This window comes from Oryctolagus cuniculus, chromosome 21 (genome assembly GCF_051225735.1).
Source record: "Oryctolagus cuniculus isolate XC-2025 breed Fujian yellow rabbit chromosome 21, ASM5122573v1, whole genome shotgun sequence".
Lineage (NCBI taxonomy): Eukaryota > Metazoa > Chordata > Mammalia > Lagomorpha > Leporidae > Oryctolagus > Oryctolagus cuniculus.
Window position 1 is genome coordinate 34,662,513 of NC_142887.1, and position 27,050 is coordinate 34,689,562.

The following is a 27,050-nucleotide window of genomic DNA, read 5'->3' on the forward strand; positions in this document are numbered from 1 at the left end:
AACAGCAGCAGGTGTGTGTGTGTGTGTGTGTGTGCTCGCGGTGGGGATTCTGAGGGGTCTGAAGTCAGGGTCACAATCTTCAGCTCTGGGTCACAAATATTCAAGGCCACCCATGAGCTACACCGCAAGGACATGTCCTCTGAAATGCCACCGAAGGCAGGCTCCCTGAGCTTGGTCTCAGGATCCGCCTCTGTGTAACGAGTGGGAATCTCCCCTGTGGCTAGGGGAGAATTCACTGAGGCCCCTCAAGAGCTGGCCTGGCGCCCCTCCCCCCCAGAACCCACTGGAAAGGTGACTGTGAGTGTCCACACACCCAAGGGGCCACCCACGAAGTGTCCACCCACCCACAGGGATTGGAGTCGTGGGGCCCTGGGGGCTAAGGACGCACAGTGACACTGGCCTGGTGGTGAGCTGAAGGCACATGGATACACTCAGGGACACATGCGTGGAGCTAGGTGGATTCTGGGGCATATGAGACGTGAGACACCTGTGCATGTGTGCATGGGGTGGGGGGTGTCACTTGGTTCTCGCGCCCCACAGCAGGGGCTGGGTTGGTAGAAGGGAACTCAGCAGGAGGGCTTGGAGGCAGCCTTGGGTGAGGGGACCCGACCTGAGCCCCTTATCCAGGATGGTAAACAGAGCCCCTCTCCCAAGGCGTGTGGGCTCACCAACTTTGAGCCTCAAGTTTTATTACTGAAAAATGGGGCTACGGGTGGCGACTCCAGGACTCTGCGCCAGCAAGGAAGGAGAGAGAGGGCCAGGCAGCCAGGGCCCCCAGCGGAAAACCGGTCGCCCTCCTCCCCACCTCGCGCGCTGCCACGCCCTGCAGCCCGCGCCCCCGCCCGCCTGCTCCGCGCCGCCATCCCCGCGACCGCCTGCAGGGGCCGCCGCCTGTTCACGAATGCGCCGCCTTTGTCTGGGGCCGCGCGGCGCCCGTGCTCTCCGGGCGGGCTGAGCGCCTCCCGCACCCCCGGCCAGCCCCGCGCCGCGCGCCGCGCGCCCCCGCCCGGGCACCTGCGCCCGCGCCCAGGTGAGCGCCCCGCCCCCACAGCGAGGCCCCGCCCCGGCCCGCCCCGCCCCGCCCCGGCCCGGGCGGCGGCGCGGGTACCGCGCGGCTTCCTCCCCGCGCGTCGAACCACATGATCCCATAAAACATTCATCCGCCGCCGGCCCGCGCCGCCGCCGCCGCCGCCGCCGCCCTCGCCCTGCGCGCCGCGGCCCGCGAGCCCAGCCGAGCCCAGCCGGGCGGAGCGCAGCGGAGCGCGCCGAGCCTCGTCCCGCGGCCGGGCCGGGGCCGGGCCGGAGCGGCGGCGCCTGGATGCGGACCCGGCCGCGGGGAGACGGGCGCGCGCCCCGAAGCGACTTTGGGTCCCGACGCGCCCCACCCGACCCCTAAGATGAAGAGGGCGTCGGCCAGAGGTGAGTGTCCGCGCCGCGCCGTGCTGCGCCGCGCCCGGGCCGGCGGGGCTGGGGGCGCCGCAGGGACCCACGCGGGGCTGCCGCGGCCGAGGGGGAGGGTCGCGGGGCTGCCGAGAGGGGCCACCGCAGTGGCGCGCCGGGCTGGGGCCGCGGGCGGCCGGCCCCGGGAGGGCGGAGCCGCCGGCGGCCGCACGGAAAGTTGCAGCTCCCCGGGAAAGTTGCCGGCGCCGGCGGGGGCCGGGCGGCGGGTCTGGGGGTCCCGGAAGCCAGGGTCCGGGTCCGAGTTGGGGGCTGCGGGTTCGAAGGGCGGGGTCGGGCTTCGGAGCGCCCCGGCCGCGAAGGGGTTAATGGGCGGGGGGGGTTGCAGAAATGTGGGTGCCGCGCGGAGGTGGGTGGTGTGGGGAGGGGTGCCGTCAGGTGCCTCTTCCCCCACCAGGCTCAGGACGCTCGGCTCAGACCCTCGCGGTTCTCCGGGGTCGGGCCGCAGCGGGATGGGTGGGGGTGTTGGCAGCAGCAGAGGGCGTGGAGGACGGGGCCGCCCCAGTGCTGCACCCCACACTGTGAGAGGAGTGGGCGAGCCCCCTCCATCAGCGCTGGAGGGTTCCTGCGGCTGGGGTGGGGGGCTACAGGCGGGGGGCTGGCAGCAACCCCTCCCTGGCTGACTTGGTGAGACCCCTCCCCCACCGGGTATGCAGTCCCTGCAGCGGGGGCCGGGAGGGTGGGCTGGGAAGGGAGGGGTGGCTGGGGCCCTGCTTGGAGTGGGCTCCCAGGTGCCCAGCCCTGCCTGCCCTGCTGATGTCCACAGTGGTGCCGCAGGCTGCACACACGTTTTCTCGCACGTGCACGTGGCTACACGGGGCCGCACGCTTGCACACGCATGCCAAGCCGGGCCCCAGTGTGCACATGCACGGGCACTCTAGGTGCGCGCACACACGCGGGACTCGGGGGGGGTGCATATTTGTGTGATCGCCCCCACCTGCACGCCCACAGCCATGCACACACACACATGCGTGTGCCACGCAGCACGCCTGCCGCGGTCTCCATGCTTGGCACATGCTGGGGCTCCTCAGCGAGACCCACTCCCACGCCCACACGCTGGCGTGGGCAGCCAGGGCTACGGAGGGGCTGGAAACCGCTCCGCCCCACCCGTCCAGGGCTTCTGGCCATCACAACCCTTGAGGCTTTTGTGTGCAGGTGGAGCTTGCTCTGTGTGTGTGTGTGTGTGTGTGCCCGCAGGTGCACTGGCATATGTCTCTGCCTTGGAGTGCAGGTCCCCGTGTGTGTCCAGGCAGCCTGTGGTCGGCTTCTGCCGGAATCTGGAGCAGAATCCCCGGGAATGTGTGTCCGGGGCTTGTTAGGGATCCCCAGCCCAGGGCGTGAGATGCAGGGTCTCCCCAAAAGTGCTGGGGCCATTGTGTCCTGGGGCACGGGGCTGGAGGGCAGGGTGGGGGCTGGATCCCATGTGGATAGAGAAGACCAGTTTCCACTCCTGAGATTTGCACTGTGACAGCCAGGGCAGACCCTGGACCGCTGGCGGCCACTGCGCGTCAGGCCGGCTGGGGGCAGCTGACCCGGCATGACCCCAGGGAGGCCCCGCCTCTGCCACCTCGCCTGGTTCCGTGGCAGCCTCACCTGCCTCAGGTATTGTGCAGGGTGCTGAGTGGGTGGCTCCTAGGCTGGCATCGGGTGACGGGGGGAGTGGTGCTGGTGACTCCCCTCAAGCTGTGGTGAGGGGGCCACATTCCCTGACTCCCCCACCCACCCCTCCCCAGCCGGCGTCCCCTCACCTGCAGGTCACCCTTGCAGGCTGTGCTAGGAGTTAAGTAGGTTGGCTGGGGGGGGGGAGGGTGTCCTGTGACGGGACCCGTTTGCAGATGGGACAGGAAGAGCCCACAGAGGCAGGCCCCAGGCACGTGGGGGTGGGAGGGCTGGGGGATGCGGAGGGGGGCTGGGGGGTTGTTTCCCAAGCCGGGGCAGCCCCTTGCTCTGCCCCTCACCAGCAGAGGCCTGCCCCCATCAGCTGAGCCTCAGTTTCCCTGTGGTACCAGGGTTCAATCAGAACCAGCCCTCTTCCTGTGGTCCCCAAGAGGTGGGAGGGGAAGTCTGGCCCAGCCGTGGTCCAGCCCTGGAAAGTTGAGGGCCGGGGCCTGCTTTACTGGAAGACTGGGCGGGGGGCGGGGGGTGCTCCCAGCAGCTGGTGGAGAGGCCCGGGGGGTTGTCTGCTGGTGTCCAGGTTGGGAGAGACATGCTGGGCCATCACCGCCCCACCCCCCAGCCCAGCCGTCCAAGTCCTGGCCTTGCCTTCCCCTTCCCGTCCTTGTCAGACAACAGCCCATCCTCACTGCCCACCTGGCCCTGGAGGCCTGGCCTTGTGGCATGGGCGCCCGTGGCAACCGGTGCAACACAGGGAGGGGTGGGTGCAGGGAGGAAGGAGGAAAGGCCCCGCAAGCAGGCAGAGGGAAGCTTCAGCTTGTGCATCCCAGTGTGTGTGTGTGTGTGTGTGAGTGAGAGTGAGTGTGTGCAGGTGAGCCCCCACCCTGGCCCTGTCCAAGGCTCCTGGCACCTGGCTATATGCCTAGTCACTGAAGTCCATTCCTCCACCCCCTTCCCGCCCCAGCCCTACCCTCCCTGGCCACCCATGGCCATGTCTGTAGGAGCCAGACCAAGACCTGCTGGCCACCTGCCTGCCTCTCCAGCTCCCACACAAGCCCTCTCAAGGGCCTAGCGTCTGCACCCCTCAGCCTCCCTCCCTGTGGTCTGACTGCACCCACAGCCCGGCCAAGGTCATGGGCATCCTCCCCACGGCCAGATCCCAACCAGCGACTGTGTTTGCTCATAGCTGCTCATTCATTCACTCCCCCCACCCCTCGTGCGCCAGACCCTCCTCTGAGCCAGGCACGGGGAGGGTGTTATCCCTGCTGTCTTGGATAAGGAAGTCTGGCTGGGGAGACGGGGTGGTATCCACACTGTGCCCTCCCCCTCTCTCCTCCCACCACGCTGCACCCCTTATACCATCCTGGAGCACGTGGGCCTGGCTGGGCCCCACGACGCCGGGTGTGTGTGTGTGTGCTGCTGTGTCTTCTTTTGTCGCTCTGTTTTAAAACAGTTTGCGTGTTCTCTAGCATCACGGGCTTGTCGGCTGGCGCACGTGGACCCTCATCCTTGGAAGACCCCGAGGGGTGGATACATCCCACCCCTACCCCAGGCAGAGGCACCTCCTGCCCCGTAGAGCCCTTTTCCCAGGAGGCAGCAGCAGGGCCTGACCCCACTGCCCTCCCGGTTGGCCCGGTGGGCGATGCAGTGGGTGGTGACCAGGACACCAGCTGGCATCCTGGCCACCTCCCTCCGGCCCACTCCTCCCAGCCTCTGGCCTCGCCTAGTCATGCGTTCTTCCTGTCTCCACGTGAGCCCTGCCTCCTTGTCCTGCCGGGGCTGGATGGGGGATGGGGCGGGGCACTGCGGGTTCACTAGGTCCCATCTGATGGAGGTACCCCTGGCCCGAGGATGTTCCCAGGGTAGCCAGACCGGGGCGGGGGAGCTGAATGGTGAAGGCTGCAGGTGTGCCGAGGCAGGGGAGTCCTGAGCCCCATTCGAAGGAGAGCCCGGGGACGTGGGGTGATAGGGCCTGACCTAGCTTGGCCCAGGGCAGCTTGCCCGGCGTGCCCCTGGGCACCTGGTGTTTCCACGCCTCGTGGCTCCTTGGAGTCGCAGCTCTGCGGCCTGTTGGTGGGTATTGAACAAGGGTTTTGTGGTTTTTCTGAGTTAAGCGGTGCTAACGGAGCTCCTTTGCCAACCACAGGGCGGCTGGGGGCCCCTTGGGTTGGGAGCAGGGTGGGCAGCGCCCTCTCCCACGGTGTGTCCAGGAAGCTGGTTGGGAGACTGGTGGCTGAGGTCCCTTGGGGGCTGGATTCCTGGGGCCCTGGCCTGGGTGGGCCATCCCACACAGGTCCCGGCACGCACGCACGCACGCACGCACGGGACACCCTGTGGGTGGAGGGACCACGGCTTCTCCCGGCAGCGCCGAGCGATGTGCAAATTTAACCTTTGGGTTTATAACTCTATTTCTTTACAGCAAATGTCACGGGAAATGTCAGGCCGAGGCTGAAACTGGGCGAGGGGCCTGCCGAGGAAGGGGCTGGAATGCTGGTGGGGGGTGGGGGCTGAGAGGGGTGGAGTGGGAGGGTGGGGTCAGCCGCCAGGGGCTCAAGCCAGGGCAGGGCTTCAGGCCCTTCGCCTCCTCCTGGGAGCCCTCCCAGATTGCCCCGGCTCGCCTGGGTCCCCAGCACCTGGATCTGTCCTGGCTGCCGTGACCTTGACAGAATGGTGCTTTTTATTTTGCCTCCTGCCAGGGCCCAGATGGGGCCCGGCTCGAGGACCTGCCAGAAGTCCCCTCCTCCCTCGGGCCTGGGCAGCCATAGGGATCGGCCCTGCAGTACCGGCTTGCTGTGTGACCTTGGGCAGGGCTGCCCTTCCCTCAGCCACCGAAGGCCTCGTCTGTAATCCACGGCTGTTGACCAGAGGCGGTGGCGTTGCCCGGCTGAGCGCCCTCGTGGGTGGGAAGACGTCCCCAGTCCTCGGAGTGTGAGGTGTGGGACTCTCAGGGAGTAGGGGCGGCCCCACGGCACCCATGGCAGCCCCAGGGCCTGGAGCAAACCGCCCCGCCCATGCGCACAGTAGGCTCACAGCAAAGAGGACATGGAAGAAGGCAGAGGTGGGTTCAAGGCCAGCTAGGAATGCCCGGCCCCCAGCTCCCACACCACGCCCAGCCTGGCCAGTTCCCCACCTCTGGGCCGGCGCTCCGTCCCAGGGTTCTGTTGGTAAGTGATGAGTGCCTCCCCACGGGGCACAGAGCCTGCGTGGCTGGATGGGGTGGGGTCGCAGGCTCCCGAGGCTGCTCCCACTCCCATCTGGGAGCTCCCCATCCCCCATTTCAGCCTATCTGATGACATCCAGGCCCCAGGGTCCTGGCCCCCTTCCCCCACCCATCCCCAAGGGCAAGTGCAGTGTCCAGTCTACCTTGCTCCCTGGCTCCTTTGATCCATCGTGGAGGGACCAACCCACTCCTGGGCCCACGGCCACTGACACCCACGCTGCCCAGTTCCTGCCTGCCATCCCATCCTGCATCCAGGCTCTGAGCTCCCTTGGATGTTCCCGGGCCACTCCTGCGCTGGGCCTGAGGTCTCATGTCAGAACCCTGTCTTCTACCCTTGGTGTAGGGCAGGGATGGGGGGAAGCCCCATGACCCCCAGTGCCTGGCACTTGTGCCTGCCTCGCCATCTCCATGGCCCCCAAACAGCCCTGGCTGGCACCAGGGTACGAGGAGCCCAGCACAGTGAGGGGACCTCACCGGCCACCCCGTGCAGGCGTGGCAGGTGCAGACCAGTTGGCAGAAGGGCTGCTCTGCCCAGGGGCTCCAGGCTGGCTGCGTCCCATGCGTGTCATGAAGGTGGAGTCTGGCGTGTGTTGGGGGGGGTACTGCCCCCCAGTTCCAGGCCTGACACTGCCCTGGGGGCCCCAGGCTGGAACCCAGGCAGGCAGGTGTGGCCAGGCGGGTGCTCGCTGAGCTGGAGGGGCATAGAGGACTCCTCATCCAGAGCCGCCTCTCCCTGCCGGCCTGGAGGGTGCCCAACCACCTAAGGAGAGGCAGGGATGTGTTGGTCCGCTGCCCAGGTGTCACTGAAGGCTGGGGTTCTAGGTCCAGCGAGGGGGCGCTGCTCACTGCTCAGTGAGGTCCCCCCCAGATGCCCGATGCTTTGCTTCGCAGAGGCACCTGTCCCAGGTGCACTGTGCGCTGGTCTCAGGGTGCCGTGGGAGGGACTGGCTATCCCGATCCTGCCTGATCCTCTGCCATGCCACCTGCACCCATGGCTGTGACCTCCCCCTCCCCCTCCCTCACCGCTGCAAACACCTGCCCCCCTCCCCCAAAGATTTGGCTGGAAGCAGAATTTCCAGGCTGGGCCACCAGAGGAAGTAGCAGGATTGCGTGCCAGTGGGCAAGCCCTGGGCAGGTCCTCGCCATGGGGGAAGCCCCCCGGGGGGGCACTCACCTCTTTCTTCTGTCTCTGGGCAAATCCATCCTGGCAGTCATTCCAGGCCAGGCCTGTGCTGGGCTACAGGGGGACGAGAGGGTCTTGTGATGTCCTCAGGCCCCAAGACCACCCCCTTTTCCCCTGCCCGCCCCACAGCAAGATTCCAGGAGGTGCCCAGGAGAGAGATGCCAGCAGGAGTGGGGGGAGGGGTGGAAAGGACCGTGAGATCCTTTAAGATCTCACCCCAGGTCTTAAAGAGGAGCTGCTGGCTGGGGGTGGGGGTAGCCCTCAGCCACTAAGTCCCAGGATAGCCCCGCTGCAGGGGAGAGAGTGGAGTGAGCCCCCCAGCAGGCCCTGGGCAGGGGAGCAGAGGTTGGGGGAGGGAGGTACTTGTGCCCCGCCCTCCATGGGCCAGCGGGAGGCCCGCCTGCGGCTGCGTGGTCCCCCATGGCCTGGCACGTGGCCCCTGCACACTGGGCCATGTCCGGGCCCGTCTTTCATCTCCCTGCCTCAGCCCCAATTTGTGTCAGGCAGAGGGCTGACGCAGGGACAGGTGTGACAAGTGTCTAGCTTGCTGCTCGAAAATTGGCCAAAGAAAAACTCTTCGCCATAAAGATATTCCATGGACGTAGCTCCCCGGATGTCACCGCCAGGACCCGTCACGGCCGAGACAGATGGTGGCCCTAATGGACTCAGTTCCTCACCGCCTGCCTGCCCAGCCGGAGCGGAGGCCGGGCGAGGGGGGGGGACCACCGAGGTGGGCAGGTGGGGGAGGGGCACACACACACACACACACAGCCCGTTAACCCCACGGGGCCCCCTCCCCAATGCCTGCAGCCAGGGCACAGAGGCAAAGGCACGGCCATCTGACGCCCCCTAGAGGGCAGTGCTCTGCTGAGAGGCCACTCCGCAGTCCCCCCAGCTGGGAGCTTGTGGCTGTGACCCCAGCCAGGCTCCTGCAGGTCTGGGATGACACAGCCGGGGTGAGGCTGAGGTGTGGGTGGGGGAGGGTTGGGGGTGATCCTGCCTTCCGAGGGGTGGAAGGCAGGGGTCTCAGGGGGAGAGGAGCCCCCTGAGGAAGGGTGCCCACCTGACTGGTTGCAACTTGACCTTGGAGATGGGGCTGTCGCCTGTGTAGGGTGAGAGTGGCAGTGGTTCCTGGGGACAGGGGAGAGACCCGTGGGGAGCGGGCCCTTCCTGGGCACCCAGCACACCCGCCCTGGGTGAGCCTCGTGGTGCTCCAGTAATCTGACTGGGTCTTTTCATCCCCCATTTTCCTGGCTGAGGCCCCACCCACTTCCTCCTTGAAACGCCACTCCCCCGGAGGGGAGGGCTTTGTCTGGAGAGGTCCCACCCCGAGTCCACTGGGCATCATCAGGGGGTGTCACTGCTGCCACTGCAGAAACCCCAAAGTGGTTGGCGGGGTGTGGATCGGGTTTTCGTGACCTCCATGGAGGAAGCACCTGCTGGACTCCATCACCAGGCCTCCCTGGCCTTCCAGCTAGGAGCAGGTGCGGGGTGAGGGGGCCTGGTGAACAACCCCGGGGTGACCTGAGCAGAGAGGCCAGCTGACTGTCAGCTGTGTCCTCTCAGGGGTGAGGAGGTGTAAAGGTCAGGGTGGCCCCAACCCCCTGGGGGGGACGCCAGGGCCCCCCCAATGGCCCGGCCGTGGGCACTGGTGCTGTGAAAGAAGCTGACCCTCCTCTGCCAGGAGGCGGCCTCAGCGGCTCCCAGGGCCTCCCACTGGCACAGGTGAGAAACCGCTGAGTATTTCCAACCCAAATGGATTTAAATAAGGAGGAGTTATCACACACGATCATATAGGAATAATTTATCACTCGTTAATAAAAGAGCAATTACTTATTCCTGGCACCCTGGCCTGCCTGCTGCCGTTGGCTCGGCTGCAGGGCCTGCATGCCTTCAGCCAGGGAGGAACAGGGCCCAGGGGCGGCAGATCCCAGCTCCAGGGCAAGGTGGTCCCTGCTAGATTTATGAGAGAGAGAGAGAGAGAGAGAGAGAAGAGAAGAGAGAAGAGAAGAGAGAAGAGAAGAGAGAAGAGAAGAGAGAAGAGAGAAGAGAGAAGAGAGAAGAGAGAAGAGAGAAGGGGAGGGGAGGGGAGAGGGGAGGGGAGGGGAGGGGAGAGGAGAGGAGAGGAGAGGAGAGGAGAGGAGAGGAGAGGAGAGGAGAGGAGAGGAGAGATCCCCTACTGGCTCCACTGGCTCACTCCCTAAATGCCTGCAACGCCCAGGGTTGGGCCAGAAGCTCAGAGTCAGGACCTCCATCGGGATCTTCCATGTGGGTGGCAGAGACCCAAGTACTTGAGCCATCACCACTGCCTCCAGGGTCTGCATTAGCAGGAAGCTGGAGTCGGGAGCTACAGCCAGGGACGGAACCGTGGCACTCCAACGTGGGATCCGAGCTTTGCCAAACCCCTACCCCAGCCCCTGCCCCCACCAGGGGTGGGGTGGAATTTGACTGCTCAGGCATTATGTGGGATAGGGCACTTGTCCATGAATGGGAGGTGGGGCCTGTGACAGTGAGGCGGGGCCAGTGGTGTGGGGCAGGTGGATGTGGGGGAGGGGGATGGGCTACATGGCCAGCAGTGAAAGCCTCAAGTGCAGAGCTGGGTTTTTAGGGCAGAGGCTGCCTGTTCGAGTGTCTGGGCTGCAGAGGCCTCTGGATCCGAGCACCCAGGGCGTCCTGGGAGACCTAGATAAATCCTCCGCTACCCTCAGCTGAGCAGGGGGCTGCAGAACACGGGCAGTTCCCTGCACCAGATGCCAGGCACCCTGGGCAGTGCATCCTGGTGCTTCTGCACCCCTCGGCAGCCCCCTCTGTCTCCTGCAGCTCCTCGGAGGCACCCACTGCCATAACCCACGTTTGTGTCCACCCCCTGGAAGGTGTGCTCTCTCTCTATTTATTACTGAGATTTCAGTGCAAACTCAGCAGTTGTTTTTATAGCCACAACATTTGGGTCAACAGTATCTCACAAAGGTTAAGACCCCACAGCCAGTCCTAAGTGGGTGGTCTCAAGATTGACTTTGCCCTGGTGGTCCCTGGAGGCAGCTGCCATAGCCCCTGTCCCCTCCTTGGCTCTACCAATGGGAAACTTCACATTTCTCAGGTTCTTATACTGCAGCCCCTGGCTGCACTGCATGGCTATACTGCCGCCTTCATTTCAATCTCCAGGCTGTGTTTTCCAACCCAGGTCACAGAGGTGCTCTCCATCACCCTGCCGTGGGTGGAAGGGGAAGTGATTCTGGTGACCTTGCCTCTCACACACGGCCTTTTGTTTTTCCCCGGGGTTTACAGTTGCCTTTGGTTTTTTCTTGGATGCTTCTCTTCCCCACATCGGGATTTCTGCTGGGTCTCTCATTTTCCACCCTACCCTGCCCTTATCCTGTTACCCCATGGCTTCCCTCCATCACCTATTGAGGCCCCGTGGTTTTTCTCTCTGGGTTGGCGTTCTTGGCTTTGTTGAAGCACAATGCCAGTTACCTCAAGGAGAGCAGAGTGATGAATCTCGGGCTTGCAAGCTTGTTGAGGCTGGGTTGGCTGGACCCAGTGTTCCCCATTGCAAGTGGTTCAAGGCCGTTTTCATTTTCTCATCCTCACCCAGGGCCACCTTGCACCGTTCATTTGTAATCAGCGTTTCCTCCTCTGCTCTCGATTCCCAGACGCCCTGCGTCCTCACCATGAGCTCCCTGGCCCTGGGCTCTGAGTGACTTTCTCTGGTAACTTTTTCCCTCTGTTTGTTCTCTCTCTGCAACTCCTAAGACAGACCACCAGCCTGGGTTGTCTTCTCTCATTCACCCTTTCTTGTGCTCTTGTTTCCTGATCGTAAGAGTCTCTTGACCTTGTTTCCCCAAGTCTTCTATTGATTTTTTTTTAATTTTAGCGATTCTATTTTTAATTTCCAGGTCTTCTTTCGCGTTCTCTGACGGCTCCTTGCTCATAGCACCCTGTTTTGGATGTAAATCCCCTTCCACCCTTGGGAGGATGCCACCTCTTCTCATGTCTGCCCCTCTTCTGCGTGGGTGCCTTTTCCTGGTGGTTGCTGGTGTTCTGGTCACCCTTAGGAGGGAAGCTGGTCGGAGCTTTGCTGAGCGAGGGCTTGGCATTCTCGGCTGCCACCCTGCTCCCTGCCCCTCATGAAGTGTCCTCTCTGCTGCTGCCATCTCTGGCTGTAACACAGATGGCTCTGTCTCTCTGGGTTGGGTGTGCCACCATCAGCATTGCCTGGGACACTCCAGCCACCTGACGTGTGTGTGTGTGTGTGAGTAGGGGGTTTCCCGTGAAGTGAGCCTCCCTGCTCCCTGAGATTCTCTGGGCTCTGCACCGGTCTGTGAGCCCCCTTTGTCTGCCAAGGCTGGGATGGGGGCAGGTGGCAGGGAAACAGCTTGGGGAAGGTTGGCAGCCAGGCTCTAGCCTGCAGCACCCCCTGGACAAATGCAGAGCCAGTCCAGAGTGGCCTTGAGTCTGCCGGGGCAGAGGTGGGCTCCTTGCCTGAGATGGGGCTAGCATGGTGTGACCTGTGGGCACCAGGTGTGACACAGGGACCAGGGGGTGCTCAGTGGGGTTTCCAGGCTTAGCAGCATCTCCGGGGCCCTGGAGGAGTTAAGTACCGAGCCACTGGTGTCTCCACCTTAGTAGTATGGGGCCAGACTCAGAGGCGGACCAGTAGGACCACCCTAAGAGATAGATTTTACTCATCAAAGAAGCCCTGCCTCCAGGTACCAGTGCCAGATGGGACATCCTTGGGCCAAGCCTTAGCCCAGGGACATCTGGTGTCCACTTGCACTGGCCTGCCACTCACCCACCTCTGCCCTTGTGTGAAGCTAGCCGTAGAACAGGTGGCACCAAGTTCAGCCCAAGGGTGCCCTAGATACAAGGGGTTTGAGTGCGGCTGGTGTGATGATGATGATGGTGGTGGTGGTGGTGGTGGTGAGGTTGTTGGTGGTGATAATGATGGTTGTGGTGAGGATGATGGTGAGGATGATGACGGCGGAGAGGGTGGTTGTGATGGAAGAGTGATGGTGAGGATGATGATGGTGAGGATGGTGGTGATAATGTAAGGATGATGGTGGTGGTGGTGGTGAGGATGAAGATGATGGTGGCAGTGATAATGGCTGTGGCAAGGATGATGGTGGTGGTGGTGATGAGGGTGATGAGGGTGAAAATGAAGATGATGAAGATGTGATAATGATGGTTGTTAGGAGATAATGGTGGTGGTGATGATGAGGGCGATGATGGTGAAGATGGTGGTGGTGATGGTCGTGGTAAGGATGATGGTGGTCGTGAAGACGAAGATGGTGGTGAGGATGAAGATGATGGTGATAACGATGGTCGTGGTAAGGATGATGATGGTAATAATGAGGGTGAGGATGGTGAGGATGGTAGTGGTGGTGATAGAAGGGTGTTGATGGTGAAGATGAAGATGGTGGTGATAATGATCATGGTAAGGATGGTGGTGGTGATGGTGGTGAGGGTGAGGGTCATGGTGAGGATGATGGTGGTGGTGTTGAGGATGAAGGTGATGGTGAAGATGGTGGTGGTGATGGAAGGGTGATGGTGGTGAGGGCAAGGGTCATAGTGAGGATGATGGTGGTGGTGGTGAGGATGAGGGTGATAAGGGTGGTGATGGTGACAATGACCTTGATCATCATGAGGCCAGCAGAGGCCTCCACTGTCCCTTTTTCCTTCATGTTCCAGGCTGTGGGTCTACAGGAGCAAGCGGGCGTGAGGCCAGCTGGGGTGGTGGAGGGCAGTCCACTTTTAAGGAGGCGTGTACTTCGCACCTCTCGACTCTCCTGGACCCCGTCTTCCATTTGCTTGTTTTTAGCTGTGAAGGCCCATTGTAGTCAAACCAGCGTCAACCCTGCCCTTTCCAGCTGGTGCGGCTCCACGGGCCCCTCCGTGGGACCTGGCCGGTGCCACCGCAGGGTCCCTGGAGGTGGCTGGAGGAGGGTGGCGGGGCCGCGGACGCCAGACTCCCTCTGCCTCAGTGAAGCCAGAGACTGCGTCCCCTGCCCCCATCCCTCGCCGCTGAGCACTGTCATCTGTCACTCGGCACCTCCTCCCCAGCCTGGAGACCCTGTCCCTGTTGCCTTCTCTGTGTTCTTAACTTATCCTCTCATGCCTGTTTGCATGTGAACCTGTCAGGCAAAATAAGTGCTTTTCCTTGGAATTTCTCTGCTCGCAGCCGCCCCCAGCCCCCATGAGATACTGACCCACCCGGATCGCGGGACAGCAGGTGCAGCCGTGGGCCGTGCGCGAATGCACAGGTGCCATTAGGACAGGAGGCACCGGGGCCCTTGGCTCTGATGAGGAGGGGTCTGCTCTGGCTTTGGTTGGAGGCAGCTCCAGTGGGGGCATCTCATGGGGAGCCCCGTGGCTGCCTCTTGATTTCCTCAAAAGCTCCTGGTGCCACTGCCCCCCCACCCAGGGTCTCCATCTCACCAGGTGTGCCGCCCCCAGCTGTTTCAAATTGCCCTGCCTGGCCCAGGGTAGACACGGCCGGCCGGGAGGGTTTGCAAGGGTGGGGTGGGAATGCTGGGCTGGGCTGTGCCGGGACAGCGCAGCTCCTCTGCTAACCGCCAGGCTGCTAACCGAGAGGCCAGACGGGCTGATCACTCTCCCCTTGTGTCTTCATCGCATAATAGACACTGCCTGGGCAGAGGCCGCCCGCCTGCCTTGTCGGTCATGTTGTACAAGTGCCGAGAGTGCCAGAACAGGCCGGCGGCGTCTTCCCACTGCAGTGCAGAGCAGACCCTCTGCCTGGCCTCGGCTCCTGGTCCCAGCAGCCCCCAGCTGCTTGGCACACCTGTGCCTCCCTGCCCCCACCCCCACCCAGACTCTTTCCCTGCCCAGGCCCCGCCCCCCCCACCCCCAAGCAGCCCAAGGCTAAGGCTTGTGCTTGAACCGTGTGCACCCTGATCACACACACTGCGCTCCTGCACCTCCGCTGATGGCCAGAATCCCAGGGGACCACACAGGGGGCTGGGGCTCAGACCTGGGAGAGGATGTGGGGCCCGATGCAGGGCAGCGCCCAGCACCCTGGGACACCTGGGCGGAGTCAGGGTGGGCAGGTGGGGGGGCCAGTCCAGCCCCTCCACCCGCACCTCCCTGGGGACCCGAGCCTGTGCTGGCCGCTGGATTGAATTAGCTGCAGGCCCGCGATGAGCACAGACACATCCCCCCATCACGAGACCGCTTTCTCCACGAGATCAGGCAGTGAGTGTGCGTGGACAGCTTGGCGGGGTGCCCAGGAGGGAGAGGCATGCTGGCAGCATGGGGGTCCTGGGGAGCTGAGCATCAGTGGGGAAGGGACAGGCCCCTCCTCACACTGGCGGTGGCTCTTGGCTTCTCCCCAGCATCCGGGGCCAGCTCAGGCCTCTGTGGCCCCTCTGGGCAGCAAGGTGGCCACCTGTGGGCCCCCCTCCCACAGGGAGCAGGGGCCCACCTGGCTCCTTGCTAGGGAAAGGAGTGAGGCTCACTGAGCAGCCGGCTCCTCCCACCCCTCCCCTCCCCGGGGGTCCCTGGCCCCACCCCTCACCAGCCTCAGTGACCTTGATTTGAGAAGAGCCCAGGCAGGGTGGCCCTCTTAGGGTGCTGGAAACTTTGCTTTGAGAAATACGGCTCCGGTTAGGGGTGGGGTGACAGGGTAGGGGCCAGCCCTCTGCTACCCAGTGAGGTCTTTCAATGAGTGCCCCTCACTGGGGCTGTCAGCAGGTGGCTTCCTTCCCCACCCCCCACCTCCCAGCAAACCTCATTTTTCCCCATCTGTAAAATGGGTCCGTAAACTTGAGCCCCTGGGGAAATCCAGTAGCAGACCAAGGCGGGACGCAGATCCAGGATCCACAAGTGCCTGTATGGGCTGCCGTCATGGGTGAGCTGTGTGCCGTGGGGCAGGACGGATGGGCGCCAGGGGCTGAGGGTGCACCCAAGGGCAGTCCGGAAGCAGGGCCCTTGGCACTCCGTGACTTTGGCCAGGTCTCTGCCCATGCCGTGCCTCAGTTTCCTCACTGTGTGCAGCTGGGTCCAGGGGCCCTCCAGACACTGGGGGTGACCTTGCATTGGTAAGGACCTGGTCTCCCCTTGCCCTGGCCCCGGCGGCAGGGGACGCAGGGCCTCCTGGGGATGCACTGACACCCCCGGCCCCCCCACCCTTCCTGCTCCCAGCTCCCGGAAGAGCACCGGAAACGCCAGGGATGGCAGGCAGCCTGCACGTGTCTGTGGGCCCAAGGACAGGCCCGAGGGAGGGAGGGAAGGGGGGTGCATGTGAGAAGCTGGGGAGGCTGAGGGGACAGATGGGCGGGGGAGGGGTGAATCAGTGGTGGGCAGCCGGCCGCAAGGATAGGGAGCAGCCGCAGGGAGGGGGGCCCTGACCCTCCGAGAGGCTGGGGCCTCCCGGCCCCTCCGCCCCCACCCAGAGCTATTTCTGGCCTGGGTATGCTGAGCTGTGGTCTGTGACAGCGGTGGCGGCCACTTCACAGGGACATGGCTGTGTGTCTGAGAAATCCCCCAGCTGACCACGTCCCGGCCCCAACTCAGGCTGAGGGGGGTGGGGGAGAGGAGAGGAGGCGCAGCAGCTCAGAGCTGGGAGTCACCTCCCAGCACCCATGACGGCAGAGGCAGGAGGCCACCGTCCGCAGTGCCCCTGCAGCTCCACACCCCGCCCCTGGACCGGCTCGGGCTGGGGACAAGGCAGGGCTTGGCCACTCGCTGCCTCAGTTTCCTGATTTGTAAAGCTCCTTGTCCGCAGCTCCTTGGTGCTGACTCATCCATTCTTGCACCCACCTGGTGGGGTGGGGGTTTCCGCAGCCCCTTGCAAGACAGGGGACGGGGCAGGGGGAGGTGGGAGCCAGAGCACTGGGGCCACTGGCCGGGGGCGGGCGGGGGGAGAAGGCGGGCAGAGGCCTCTCCCTGGGGCTGGCCGGGGAAGACACTTAAAGGCGCAATCCCGGATGTGGCTGCCGAGTGAGCTAGCAAGCCAGCGAGGGAGGGAGGGAGGTGAGCTGCTGACCCAGCACCGCCTGTCCACTGGCTGCTGCGCTGCTGGGAGGCCTCCCACCCTTACCTGGTCCACCCCCCTCTCCCTGCACCGTCTCACCCCTCCTCTCTGCCCCGCCCTCCTCTCCTGCCCACTCCCTGCTCCCGCAGTGAAACCTGAGTGTGGTCCAAACCTGGATGAACCGGGCAGGTGCCCAGCTGGGCTGCCTGTGGCCCTTGACTCCTCCCCCTCCTGGGGGGGTGAGGGAGGGGAGGGAAAAGGCAGAGAGCAGTGTGTCGGCCAGCCTCGGGGCCCCTGGCCGGGTGGTCCTGCGCTTGCCCAGACTGCCTGGCCACATGCCCCTCCTTGGGAAATCCCAGCACTGCTAGGCAGGCTGGCTGCTCCCCTCCACTGTGGCCTTGATGCCCAGGCGGGCTCCTGAGCCAGGGCCCAGCCCCATCCACACACACACTCCAGAGATAGCAATGGCTTTGGAGGCGGGACAGTGTGCTGGGGACGGGGGAGCTACTTTGGGAGCCTCAGGAGGCTCAGCACCGCCCTCCGCAGGCTGGCTTGGTGCAGGGGTGGCTGCAGGGCTGGGCGAGGCCAGAGAGCAGGGTGGAGGGGGCAGCTGCTCTGAGCGATTTCTCTCCGTGAGAGCCGGGGCCAGGCCGGGTTCACTGTGGCCCCTGGATGAGACTAGGCAAATGGGGGCGGGGACTCAGGGGAGGCCGCACCCTGGGCTCCAACAGAGGACAGGGCTTCCTGCTGAGCCAGGGTGGAGTGGGGGGGGGCATGTAACAGGGACCTGTGGCCCCTGGGGGTTGCAGAAACCAAGGTGGGGGGGGGGGCAGAGTGGGCTTTTCTTTGGGAAGAGGGCTGCATCCCACAGCGGGAGGCAAGAAGTCAGGGCAGCCCCAGATCCAGCCCCTGGGGTGTGGGGTCAAGGGATGGCCTCCCACCGCCCACCTGGGTGTCCACCGCCCCCGCCCCCCACCGGGACCCTGCCTGGAATCTGAACCCAGGCCTCCAAGTTGGGTTGGATCATTATCCTAGGGAGATGCCCCCTCCTGCTCGCCCAGCAGCGGAAGGGTTGCCATGGAGACCAGCGGGCAAGCCCCAAGGGGGCCCCGGGCCGGAGCCAATTATTGTGGCAGCTGCAGCAGCTGCCAAGGAGAGCCCACCCCGGGAACCCTCAGAAGTTGGGAAAGCCAGGAACTGAACCAAGCCTGAGCGCCCAGAGCCGCCACCCCATCCCCACCCCGCATGGGGGCCTCTGGACGGAGACCCCAGAGCATCCACCCCCACCCCTCCCAACCCTGCAGCAGGGCCCAGGCTGGTGAGCACTACTCCATGGAGTCAGCTGCCCCCAACAGCCGCTGGCCAAGTTCAAGGCCTGGAGCCATCCACAGGACACACGGCGGTATGGCAGGTGTAGTCACCACGTGTCTCGGTCGGAGGCGGGGCGTGGGCGGCTCAGGTGGGCTCCACTGTCCCCCACCCAGGTCTTCCTGCGGCCATAGCTTGGATCCTCCTCAGGGACAGCAGGGGAGGACCCTGGTCAGACCTACTTTCCCTGGCAGGGAGGGGCGTAACAGGGGAGGAGGGTTATTCGCAGTTTGAACAGAAGTCCGGGGACCTTTTCCTGCACAGCTGCTGGGAGTGGGGCAGGCAGAGGCCCCCCGAAGGGGGAGCTGTGGGGAGCTGCTCCCAGGCCCTGGGCGCCAGATTGTGGGCATGTACCCAACCTGGTGACCACATGCACACCTGGCTTGCAGGAGCTCAGACATAAGGGACCCGGTGGGGCCAGGGACCCAGTGCGTGGGGGGGGGGGGCTGGGGGGTGTCACAGTTAGTGGGCGTGGGAGAAGCTGGCCCTTGGTCCTCCCCTTCCTCCCTCTGGGCTCCAACCCCAGCTCTTCACCGGCCCCCTCCAGTCTGCAGAATCCTGCTTTGAGTTAGCTGCCAAGGAAGGTGTTAGCTGTCAATGCAGGTGTTAGTTGTCAATGCAGGTGTTAGCCGATAACTCAAGTGTGAGCTGATAAGCCACAACCCTCAGGGTGGCGGGGGCAGGGGGGAATTCATGTTTTAATTGACTGAAGGCTGCAAGAACCCCAGCATTCAAAGGTGGGGGGGAGGTCTCATGGCTGAAGCGTGCCCCTGGGGTGTGGGCCCTGCTGGTGAGGTGAGCTCTGGGGATGGGGAGCCCCTTGGAGGAGGAAGAGGGGAAGGTGCGGGCTGTCCCTGCTTGGGGAGGGCAGCTGGGGCGTGCAGTGAACTCCTCCCCCAGGGAGAAGACAGCAGAGAATGAGGCCAGGGAGAGGAGAGGCTTTCCCTCTTCCCCTCCCCCCCCCCTCCTGCCCCAGGGCCCCTCTGCCCTCAGCTCCTGCTCCTGGGGCGGCCCTGGCCTCTGGTGGGTGCCGCAGGCAGGCAGAGAGCTGCTGGGGGCTGCAGCTGCTTCCGTAAGCACAGCCTCCCTCCCCCTCCCCCTCCCCCAGGCCCACACCCACAGGGTCCTGCTGCAGGGCCCCTGCCCCCATTGGGCTGCAGCCCCTCCCCTACTGCAGGAGCCAGGAGCTGGGCCCACGGGGCTCCCTCTGTTCCCTGGAGCCCCACCGTGCTATCTGCAGGCATAAGCATCCATCCCGGGCATCTTCCAAATGGCGTCTGTGGGTGACCTAGCAGGAGTCCCCCTGCTTGGGGGGATGCGTGCAGCTGGCACACCTACCTGTGTGTGTGCACGCGCGTGCATCAGGTAGGGTGGGTGGGATCCCCAAACATGGCTCCCACACGTAAGCCATGTGGCTCCGACAGGACCCTCAACCTCTCTCCAGGGACCCCTGCCTGCTCACCGTGCTTTGTCTGCCCGCAGGGAGCCGGCTGCTGGCGTGGGTGCTGTGGCTGCAGGCCTGGCGGGTGGCGGCGCCATGCCCAGGCGCCTGCGTATGCTACAATGAGCCCAAGGTGACGACGAGCTGCCCCCAGCAGGGCCTGCTGGCCGTGCCCCCCGGCATCCCGGCCGCCAGCCAGCGCATCTTCCTGCACGGCAACCGCATTGCACAGGTGCCCGCCGCGGGCTTCAGCGCCTGCCGCAACCTCACCATCCTGTGGCTGCACTCGAACGCGCTGGCCCGGCTCGACGCGGCCGCCTTCGCCGGCCTGGCCCTCCTGGAGCAGCTGGACCTGAGCGACAACGCACAGCTGCGCGCCGTGGACCCCGCCACGTTCCAGGGCCTGAGCCGCCTGCACACGCTGCACCTGGACCGCTGCGGGCTGCAGGAGCTGGCGCCGGGCCTGTTCCGCGGCCTGGCGGCCCTGCAGTACCTCTACCTACAGGACAACGGGCTGCAGGCGCTGCCTGACGACACCTTCCGCGACCTGGGCAACCTCACGCATCTCTTCCTGCACGGCAACCGCATCCCCAGCGTGCCCGAGCGCGCCTTCCGCGGCCTGCACAGCCTCGACCGCCTCCTGCTGCACCAGAACCGCGTGGCCCGCGTGCACCCGCACGCCTTCCGCGACCTCGGCCGCCTCATGACGCTCTACCTGTTCGCCAACAACCTGTCGGCGCTGCCCGCCGAGGCCCTGGCGCCGCTGCGGGCGCTGCAGTACCTGCGGCTCAATGACAACCCCTGGGTGTGTGACTGCCGCGCGCGCCCGCTCTGGGCCTGGCTGCGGCAGTTCCGCGGGTCCTCGTCCGAGCTGCCCTGCAGCCTGCCCGCGCGCCTGGCTGGCCGCGATCTCAAACGGCTGACCGCCAGCGACCTGGAAGGCTGCGTCGCCACGGCCGCCGTCGGGCCCCACCGCCCCATGCGCACGGGCGCGCCCGCCGACGAGGGCCCGCCGGCGCTGCCCAAGTGCTGCCAGCCGGACGGCGCGGCCAAGGCCTCGGTGTTGGAGGCCGGGAGCCCCGCCTCGGCCGGCAACGCGCTCAAGGGCCGGGCGCCCCCCGGGGACAGCCCCCCGCCGCCGCCGCATCCGCCAGCGGCCAACGGCTCGCGCCCCAGGCAGATCAACGACTCCCCCTTTGGGACCGTGCCCAGCTCTGCCGAGTCCCCGGGGCTCCCCACCGCAGGCCCACGCCCCCGGAGGCCCGGCTGCTCCCGCAAGAACCGCACCCGCAGCCAGTGCCGCCTGGGCCCCCAGGCGGGCGCGGGGGGAGGCGGCGGCGGCGGCGGCGGCGGCGATGATGCAGAGGGCACGGGCACCGCGCCGGCCCTGGCCTGCGGCCTGGCGCCTCTGGGCCTCGGGCTGGCCGCGTTGGTGCTGTGGACGGTGCTCGGGGCATGCTGAGCCAGGACCTCAGCAGCGCGGGGGTGGGTTGTACATACGGGGTCTCCGTCCACGCCGCAGCCAGCCAGCCAGCCAGCACCCGCCCAGCCGCCCCTCCCCCCACGCCACCATGTTTACAGGGTTTTGGGAGGGCGGCATTTGTTCCAGAACGCTGCCTCCCCACCCACACCGCGGTATATAGAGATATGCATTTTATTTTACTTGTGTAAAAATATCGGACGACGTGGAATAAAGAGCTCTTTTCTTAAGCTCTGGGCTCCGGGCCATGGGGGCGCTGCTGGTGGGTGGGTGGTGAGGGGGACGGAAGCTCCCTCCCACCCCAGTCGAGGCCACGGGACCGGCAATCCCCCGGGAAGGGGAGTTAGCTGGCCACGCGTCTTGGGCTGAGGTCAGCTCCCTGAGTGACACCCAGGAGGCCATGCCACCGCTCCCCACCCCTCCCCCAGCCACCAGCCTGCTGGCTTCAGTGAAGGCTGGGCAGAGACCCACGGGTGGGTGCAGCGTGGCTGCCTTTATGGGGACCTCTGCCTTGGCGTCTTCTACCCCAGCCCCCATGTGGCTTGGGGCAGCCCTGGGGAGGAGGCTTGGGGGGGATGGGGTTCTGGGAGGTCCCTGCCCCCACAGCTGCAGGGGGCGGCTTGAGACCCATGACCTCAGGCCCTTCCACACTTAGACTGCACCGCACCCCCAGGTGTGGGCCCCAGTGGGCGTGCACGCCCCTGCACACACATGCCGCACACGCGCAAGCAAGCAGGCACTGGCAGAGCGGGACACACACGTGCGCACACGCATACCTCATGCACTTGGAAACAGGGCACTCGGCAGAGGTAAAAATACACTCGACACTTTCCCACGGGCCTGGCCCCTGAGGAAGCAAGAGAAACAGGAGGGGCCAGGAAGCGGGGCAGGAGGCTCCCCAGGAAAAAGGGCCCCCCCTCCCCACAGGCAGGCCTGGGAGGGGAGGAGGGAGCGCTGCGGGATGGGGGAGGGAGTGGGGAGCTTGCTGGTGCAGCCAGATGGCCTGGGGGCGGCCTGGGTGCCAGGAGCCCAGGGGAGGAGGAGAGGAAGGGGGGGCCGGCTCAGCAGCCAAGCTCACCCCCACCCGCTGCTCCTCTGCCTGTGCAAGGCTGGGGCTCGGACCCCGGCCCTCCCCGCCCCGCCCCGCCCCGCCCCGCCAGCGGGCCCAGGCTGGATTGAGGATGCTCTGGCCTTGTTTGCTGGCTCTCTCTTCTCTTCATCAGGGTCCTCTACTCTTTTCTTCCAGGAGACCCCCGTGACTGCCACCTGGCGCTCCCGCCCCTGCCCCACTGCCCGCACCTCCACCTGCACCTGCTCAGTGGACGCACCTGGCGCTGGGACAAGCAGCCTTGCCTGTGGGGCTGGGGTCCGGGCTGTCGGGCGGGCTTCTACCCAATCTCTCTGAGAGCCCCTATTGCAGCTCTGGGGCTGGCCTGTGATAGCTTCTGGGTGTCCCAGGCACACGGTGCCATCTGGGTAGGGGCAGGCTCTGAGCGGAGGCTGGGGCGGGGTGGGGGTCGGGGGACAGGTGTCCACCATTCAGCTCAGGAGCAAGTTCAAAAGAACCTGCTGCCCTGCCTGCCGGTTGGTGGTCTCAATGCTCTCAGAAGCGTGGCAGGTTCCACACAAGCCTTGCATACCTCCCAGGATGGGGAGCTCACTACCTACCTCTTCACTGACAAGTGCCTGTCCTCGGGCTGCTTGCAGCTGGCCCACGGATGGAGCCTGGGAGCCCACCAGCTGTGGTGGCTCAGGAGCCTGCAGGGCCACGCTGGCCTCACTGGGCTCTTCCTCCTCGCATGGCCAGATCGCACCGCAGTACCCCTCCCCTCAAGGGCGACAGTGGGACATGCATGGAATGGGGACAGTGGACCCCAAGCCCACTGCAGGAGGTGGCCAGAAGCAAGGCTGAAGCAGGGAGCTCAGGGGACCTGGGAGTGTATGGTGGTCAGCCAGGCCTTGGGGGCTCTGTCCCTCAGGGGGGACACGGGGAGTAGGGAGGTCAGCTGCAGGCAGATCCGACCTGAGGGGGGGCGGGGGTGGAAGGATCCAGAAAGCAGTGGACAGACGCAGCGCTTCAAGCTGGGCTCGGCGGCCTGGGGCGGAGGCGGCGGGCAGGGCGCCCAGGCGTCTGCCCTGAGCAGCCGGCACAGGGCGCCCGTCCCTGAGGTGGGGGGGGGGGTGCCGGGAGGAGCAGCTGCCTCGTGAGAGGCCCGGGAGACATCTGGGCGGGGGTGTCGCGTGGGCTGTGCAGGCTGAGCTCGGGAGAGGGGCCCGGCTGGAGGATGCATTTGGGAGTCGTGAGCGTTCCGGTGATATTTAGAGACCAGGAAGGGATGAGATCACCGGCCAGCCGGCGAGGATGAGGGGCCCGGAAAGGGGGCCGGGTTGCTGGGCCAGGGCTGGAGGCTCAGCTCCCAGCCTGGGGCCCCGTCATCCCTGGCCCTGGCCCAGCCGATGCCTGAGGTCAGGTGCAGGGCCAGGTGGGTGGGCCGCCGGTGCCTGGGAGCAGCTTCGGCCGGACACTGAGGCCGCCGCGGGGAAGCTTCATTAATGCCGCAGGAGTCCGTGTCCAACTTGTCAACCTCTCCCTTGCTGCTGCTTTCCCGCGGGCCGCACCTCTTGGCCCGGGTCCAAGAATGCCAGGCCAGCCTCGGGCTAATCTGTAGACAGTATCCCTAACAGCTCCTGGCGTGTGTGTGTGTGTGTGTGTGTGTGTGTGTGTGTGTGTCTCCCAAGCGCCACCAGGGCGGCGCCACTGAGCACAGTTACTGCTGGGCTCACCGTGCCTGCAGCCACCCCAGATGAGGCGGGCAGGGGCTGGTGGCCTCCAGGTGCTGGGGTTCAGGGTTCAGCTAACCCCCTCAGCCAAGCCACACACCCAGCTCGACTCCTGGGAGGGCTGAGGCGTGATAACAGACCTCTGGGGGGCCGAGGTGCCCCTGGAGCTGCCCTGTCTGATGGCTGCACACACGGACGGGCTGAGGCCTCAGACGGGAGTGCCGGTCCCCTGTTTATCCAGCTGCCCAGGGCTTTGCACGGTAATTGGGACAATTTTTTTTTTAATCCTTCAATTGGTTCTGAATTAATAGAAGCAGTAGTATATGCAGCAGCTAGTAGTAGATGGATGGGCCAGAGAGACCGAGAACCCAGCACCAACACGTTCAGAGGGGAGGAGGTGCTTATTTGTCAGATAACTCGGTCCTCCTCAAGGCTCCGGGGCCACCTGCCCAGATACCCCGAAAGTGAGGGAGCTGAGACCCGGGGTGTGAAGTGATGTGAGCTGGTGGCCTTGTCCTTGGTGCTGCCACCTTGTGGGACCCCGGTCACCCCTGCTGGACACACCCAGCCCCATGCACATCACAGCCTGGGGGCTTTGCAGGGCTCCTGGCCCCAGGGAGGGAGTGGGATGCTGTGCCTCAGTTTCCCCACGAGGATGGAGTGGCTGGAGGGTCTCTGCTACTTGGAGGCCCCTGGGCCTGGGTCTAGAGTTTGGCCATGGCTCCCTGCTCAGGAGGCCCTCAAGGTACAGGATGTCCCCTTGCCTCTGTGCCACCATGACTGGGTCCCCCCCCCCGGGGACTCTGCCTTTCCACTACCCCAGGAGACAAGGCAGAGCCTGGAACCCTGAGTTGGGAGGAGTGGGCACCTGCCCAGCCCCCCATGCTCCTGCCCACCCCAGCTCCCAGCTCTCTCCACAGAACTCAAGAGTTCCAGCTCCTATGCTCGGTCCCCGAAGCTGCCGCTGGCGCCTCCTCCAGGAAGTTCTCTCTGATTTCTTCCCAGCCATGTAGCCATGGAGTGGATCCACCAGCATCAACCCCACCCTTGGACTGCAGGCCCAGACAGGCCCAGAGTCCCTGAAGGCAACTGGAAATGGCTGTGAGGACTCTGCACCCTGAGCCCTGTGCTCCAGCAGCAGCGAGGGCATGCGGGGGCTCCCTGGGGAGTCCTGTCGATTGACTGGGGGCTGGGGAGAGAGGGAGGAGGGTCCCACACATTCCAGCCTGGAAAATGAGGCAGGGGCCCATTCATCCTGGCACTTAGTAGGCACCTGTTGTGTGCCATGCAGAACGAATGAACCTAGCAGGGGAGCCCAGGTTTCGCTGGCTGTCCAGTGGCAGGGGCAATCCGCAGGGAGGGGTGCACCAGGGAGGAGCCCGCAAGTTGTTCCACTCACATGGCTCAGCCAGGCCCCCTACCCGCCCCCAGCCGCCCATCTGAGTGTGGCTGCGCACTCCCAGCCCCGGGGTGCCCGGCTAATTAAACCGCACCGCCGCCCGGCCCGACAGACACCGGTGTAGGGGCCAGGAGGCCGCAGACGCGTTTCCACAAAGGGCTGTGCGGCGATGTATGAGCCGCCAAGGCTCATCCGCGTCTGGCGGGCCCCTCGCCGCGCGGGAGCCGCGGGGACGACGCCCGAGGCGCGGGGAGAGCGGCCGGCTCCGGCAGGGGCCACTCACCGCGCAACGGGCGGAAATAAATGAGGGACAATCACGCGGCGCTGAAGACGCAGCCTGGACAACACCACGCTGCAGGCGCGCGGCGAGGCTCTGCGGCGGCCGCTGATCCTGCGACCGGGGCCGGGGGGCGGGGCCGGGCAGGTGCACTACCAGGCCAATTATTTTTGACAAATGGTAGAGCCGAGAGAGTGGATTTGGGGCGAGGGGCCCTGCAGCCTCCGGGGTGGTCTCAGGCCTCCCAGGGGCCCCAGGGAGCTGCAGCCAGTCCTGCCCCCTGCACCAGCGTCTTTGTCATCTCCTTGTCTCACCGGCCTGGGGTGTGGGGCCAAATATCCAGGCGGTCTGTCCCGTCTCCCTGCCCACCTGTCATTCCTGGTAGCATCTCTCCCCTGCCATCCCCTCACAGGCCCCGCCCCAAGCACACCCTGGGGGACCCCTTATTGGTCCATTCTAGCAGCCCCAGTCGGGTGGATGGGGCGGGGAGCACTGGGCAGAGCCTGGCTTGGCCAGGCCGTGGGTACTCTAAAGGGACATTTGCAGAGGACACAGGACAACCACTGTGACACCACTCAGGGACCATGAGACCAGCCGGAGTGGGAGCCAGGTCACCGTGGATGGGGCAGGTGAGGGGTGTCATCCCACCAAAATGCAGGGCCCCCTGCCAAGCCACCCACCCTCTCTCTCAGGCAGGGGCTATCTGTCTGTCCCCAGCTGCCCCTGGTCATTAGGCCCCCAAGCGCCAGCCAGCAGTGGGAACAAAGAGGGAACCTGGGACTTGGGAAACTAAGAAAAGTTGAGGAGCGCAGTGGGGGCCCACCGCGGGAGCTCAGGGCACACATTTGAATGTGCACGTGTGGCGTGGCTGAGCCCTGCCTGCTGCCGCCTGGATCCTCACGGTGCCTCCCTCCCTCCAGCAGGACTCCCGCTCACCACGTATCCAGCCGGAGACAGCAGGAGCTCAAGAATGCAAGATTTGACTTGCAAAACGGGCGAGAAGCAGCAGCGCTAATAAGGCAGGGCTCCCAGGGGGCTGGGGGTGGGGGAAGGGCCGCAAAGGGAGCATCAGGGAGGGGCAGGAGAAGTACCCGGGGCTGCGGCTGCGGGCTGTGGGGGTGAGGGAGCAGGTCGCGAGGTTGGGGCACCCTTCCAGGTGGGGATGCCCCCTTTCCAATCGGACCAGGCCTCCTCCTTCCAGCCAGCCCCACCCCCCACTCAGGGGGTGGAGACTGAGCCCCTCCCCCGGCTGCAAAGGAAGCAACAGGAGTCTGCGATTTGCCCCAGACAACACGGTGCCCCTCTGCCTGCTCCCGAACCACAACCGGGCCTGCAGCTTGCTCCAGAGACCTCCCGCCGTGTGGGTGCTGGCTGCTGGGGTGGGGGAGGGGCTCGGAGGTCCCTGGCTGCACCCAGACGTGCGTGCCTGCGTGCGTGCCACTGTCTCCTTCCTGGCCGCTGAGGGCTAAGGCTGCATTCCTCCCTGCACTGAGGCCCCCGAGGGCTGTGCGTCACCTTCCCCCCAGCCTTCCTCCATTGCGCTGGGCCCCCTAGGGCTCCGTCTGCGCGCTTGGCTGGGCCTGCCCTTCCCCCACATTCCCCCTCCTAATTGGGCCCTGCTCCCTGACAGAGTGCCACGCAGGCGCCCGTTGCGTTATGTCTACGGCAGCACAATCCTACTCCCTCGCTTGCTCGCTGAAGCCCGATGCGGTTGCAGGGGCCGGAGCAGCCAAAATAACTCGGGCGACCTCTGGGAGCTGACAACAGGAGCGGGTGTGGGGGGAGGAGGGGGGGAGAGGAATGGACGCATCCCAAGTGGGTGGGGCCACCTCCTCTGGGCCAG

At 65.2% G+C, this 27,050-nt stretch overlaps 1 protein-coding gene across 1 annotated transcript; it reads left to right on the plus strand.

Moving 5' to 3' along the window:
- Positions 1-925: 925 nt before the first annotated feature.
- On the plus strand, positions 926-20,980 carry RTN4R (reticulon 4 receptor). Its single transcript, XM_070066256.2, has 2 exons — positions 926-1,419; positions 19,312-20,980. The coding sequence occupies exons 1-2, from the start codon at positions 1,398-1,400 to the stop codon at positions 20,730-20,732; spliced, it is 1,443 nt and encodes a 480-aa protein (XP_069922357.1). The 5' UTR covers positions 926-1,397; the 3' UTR covers positions 20,733-20,980.
- Positions 20,981-27,050: the final 6,070 nt, after the last annotated feature.

Coding starts and splice junctions, on each gene's coding strand:
- RTN4R (XM_070066256.2), top strand. CDS start 1,398: ATGAAGAGGGCGTCGGCCAGAG. Junction 1,420..19,311: donor GAAGAGGGCGTCGGCCAGAG/GTGAGTGTCCGC, acceptor GTCTGCCCGCAG/GGAGCCGGCTGCTGGCGTGG.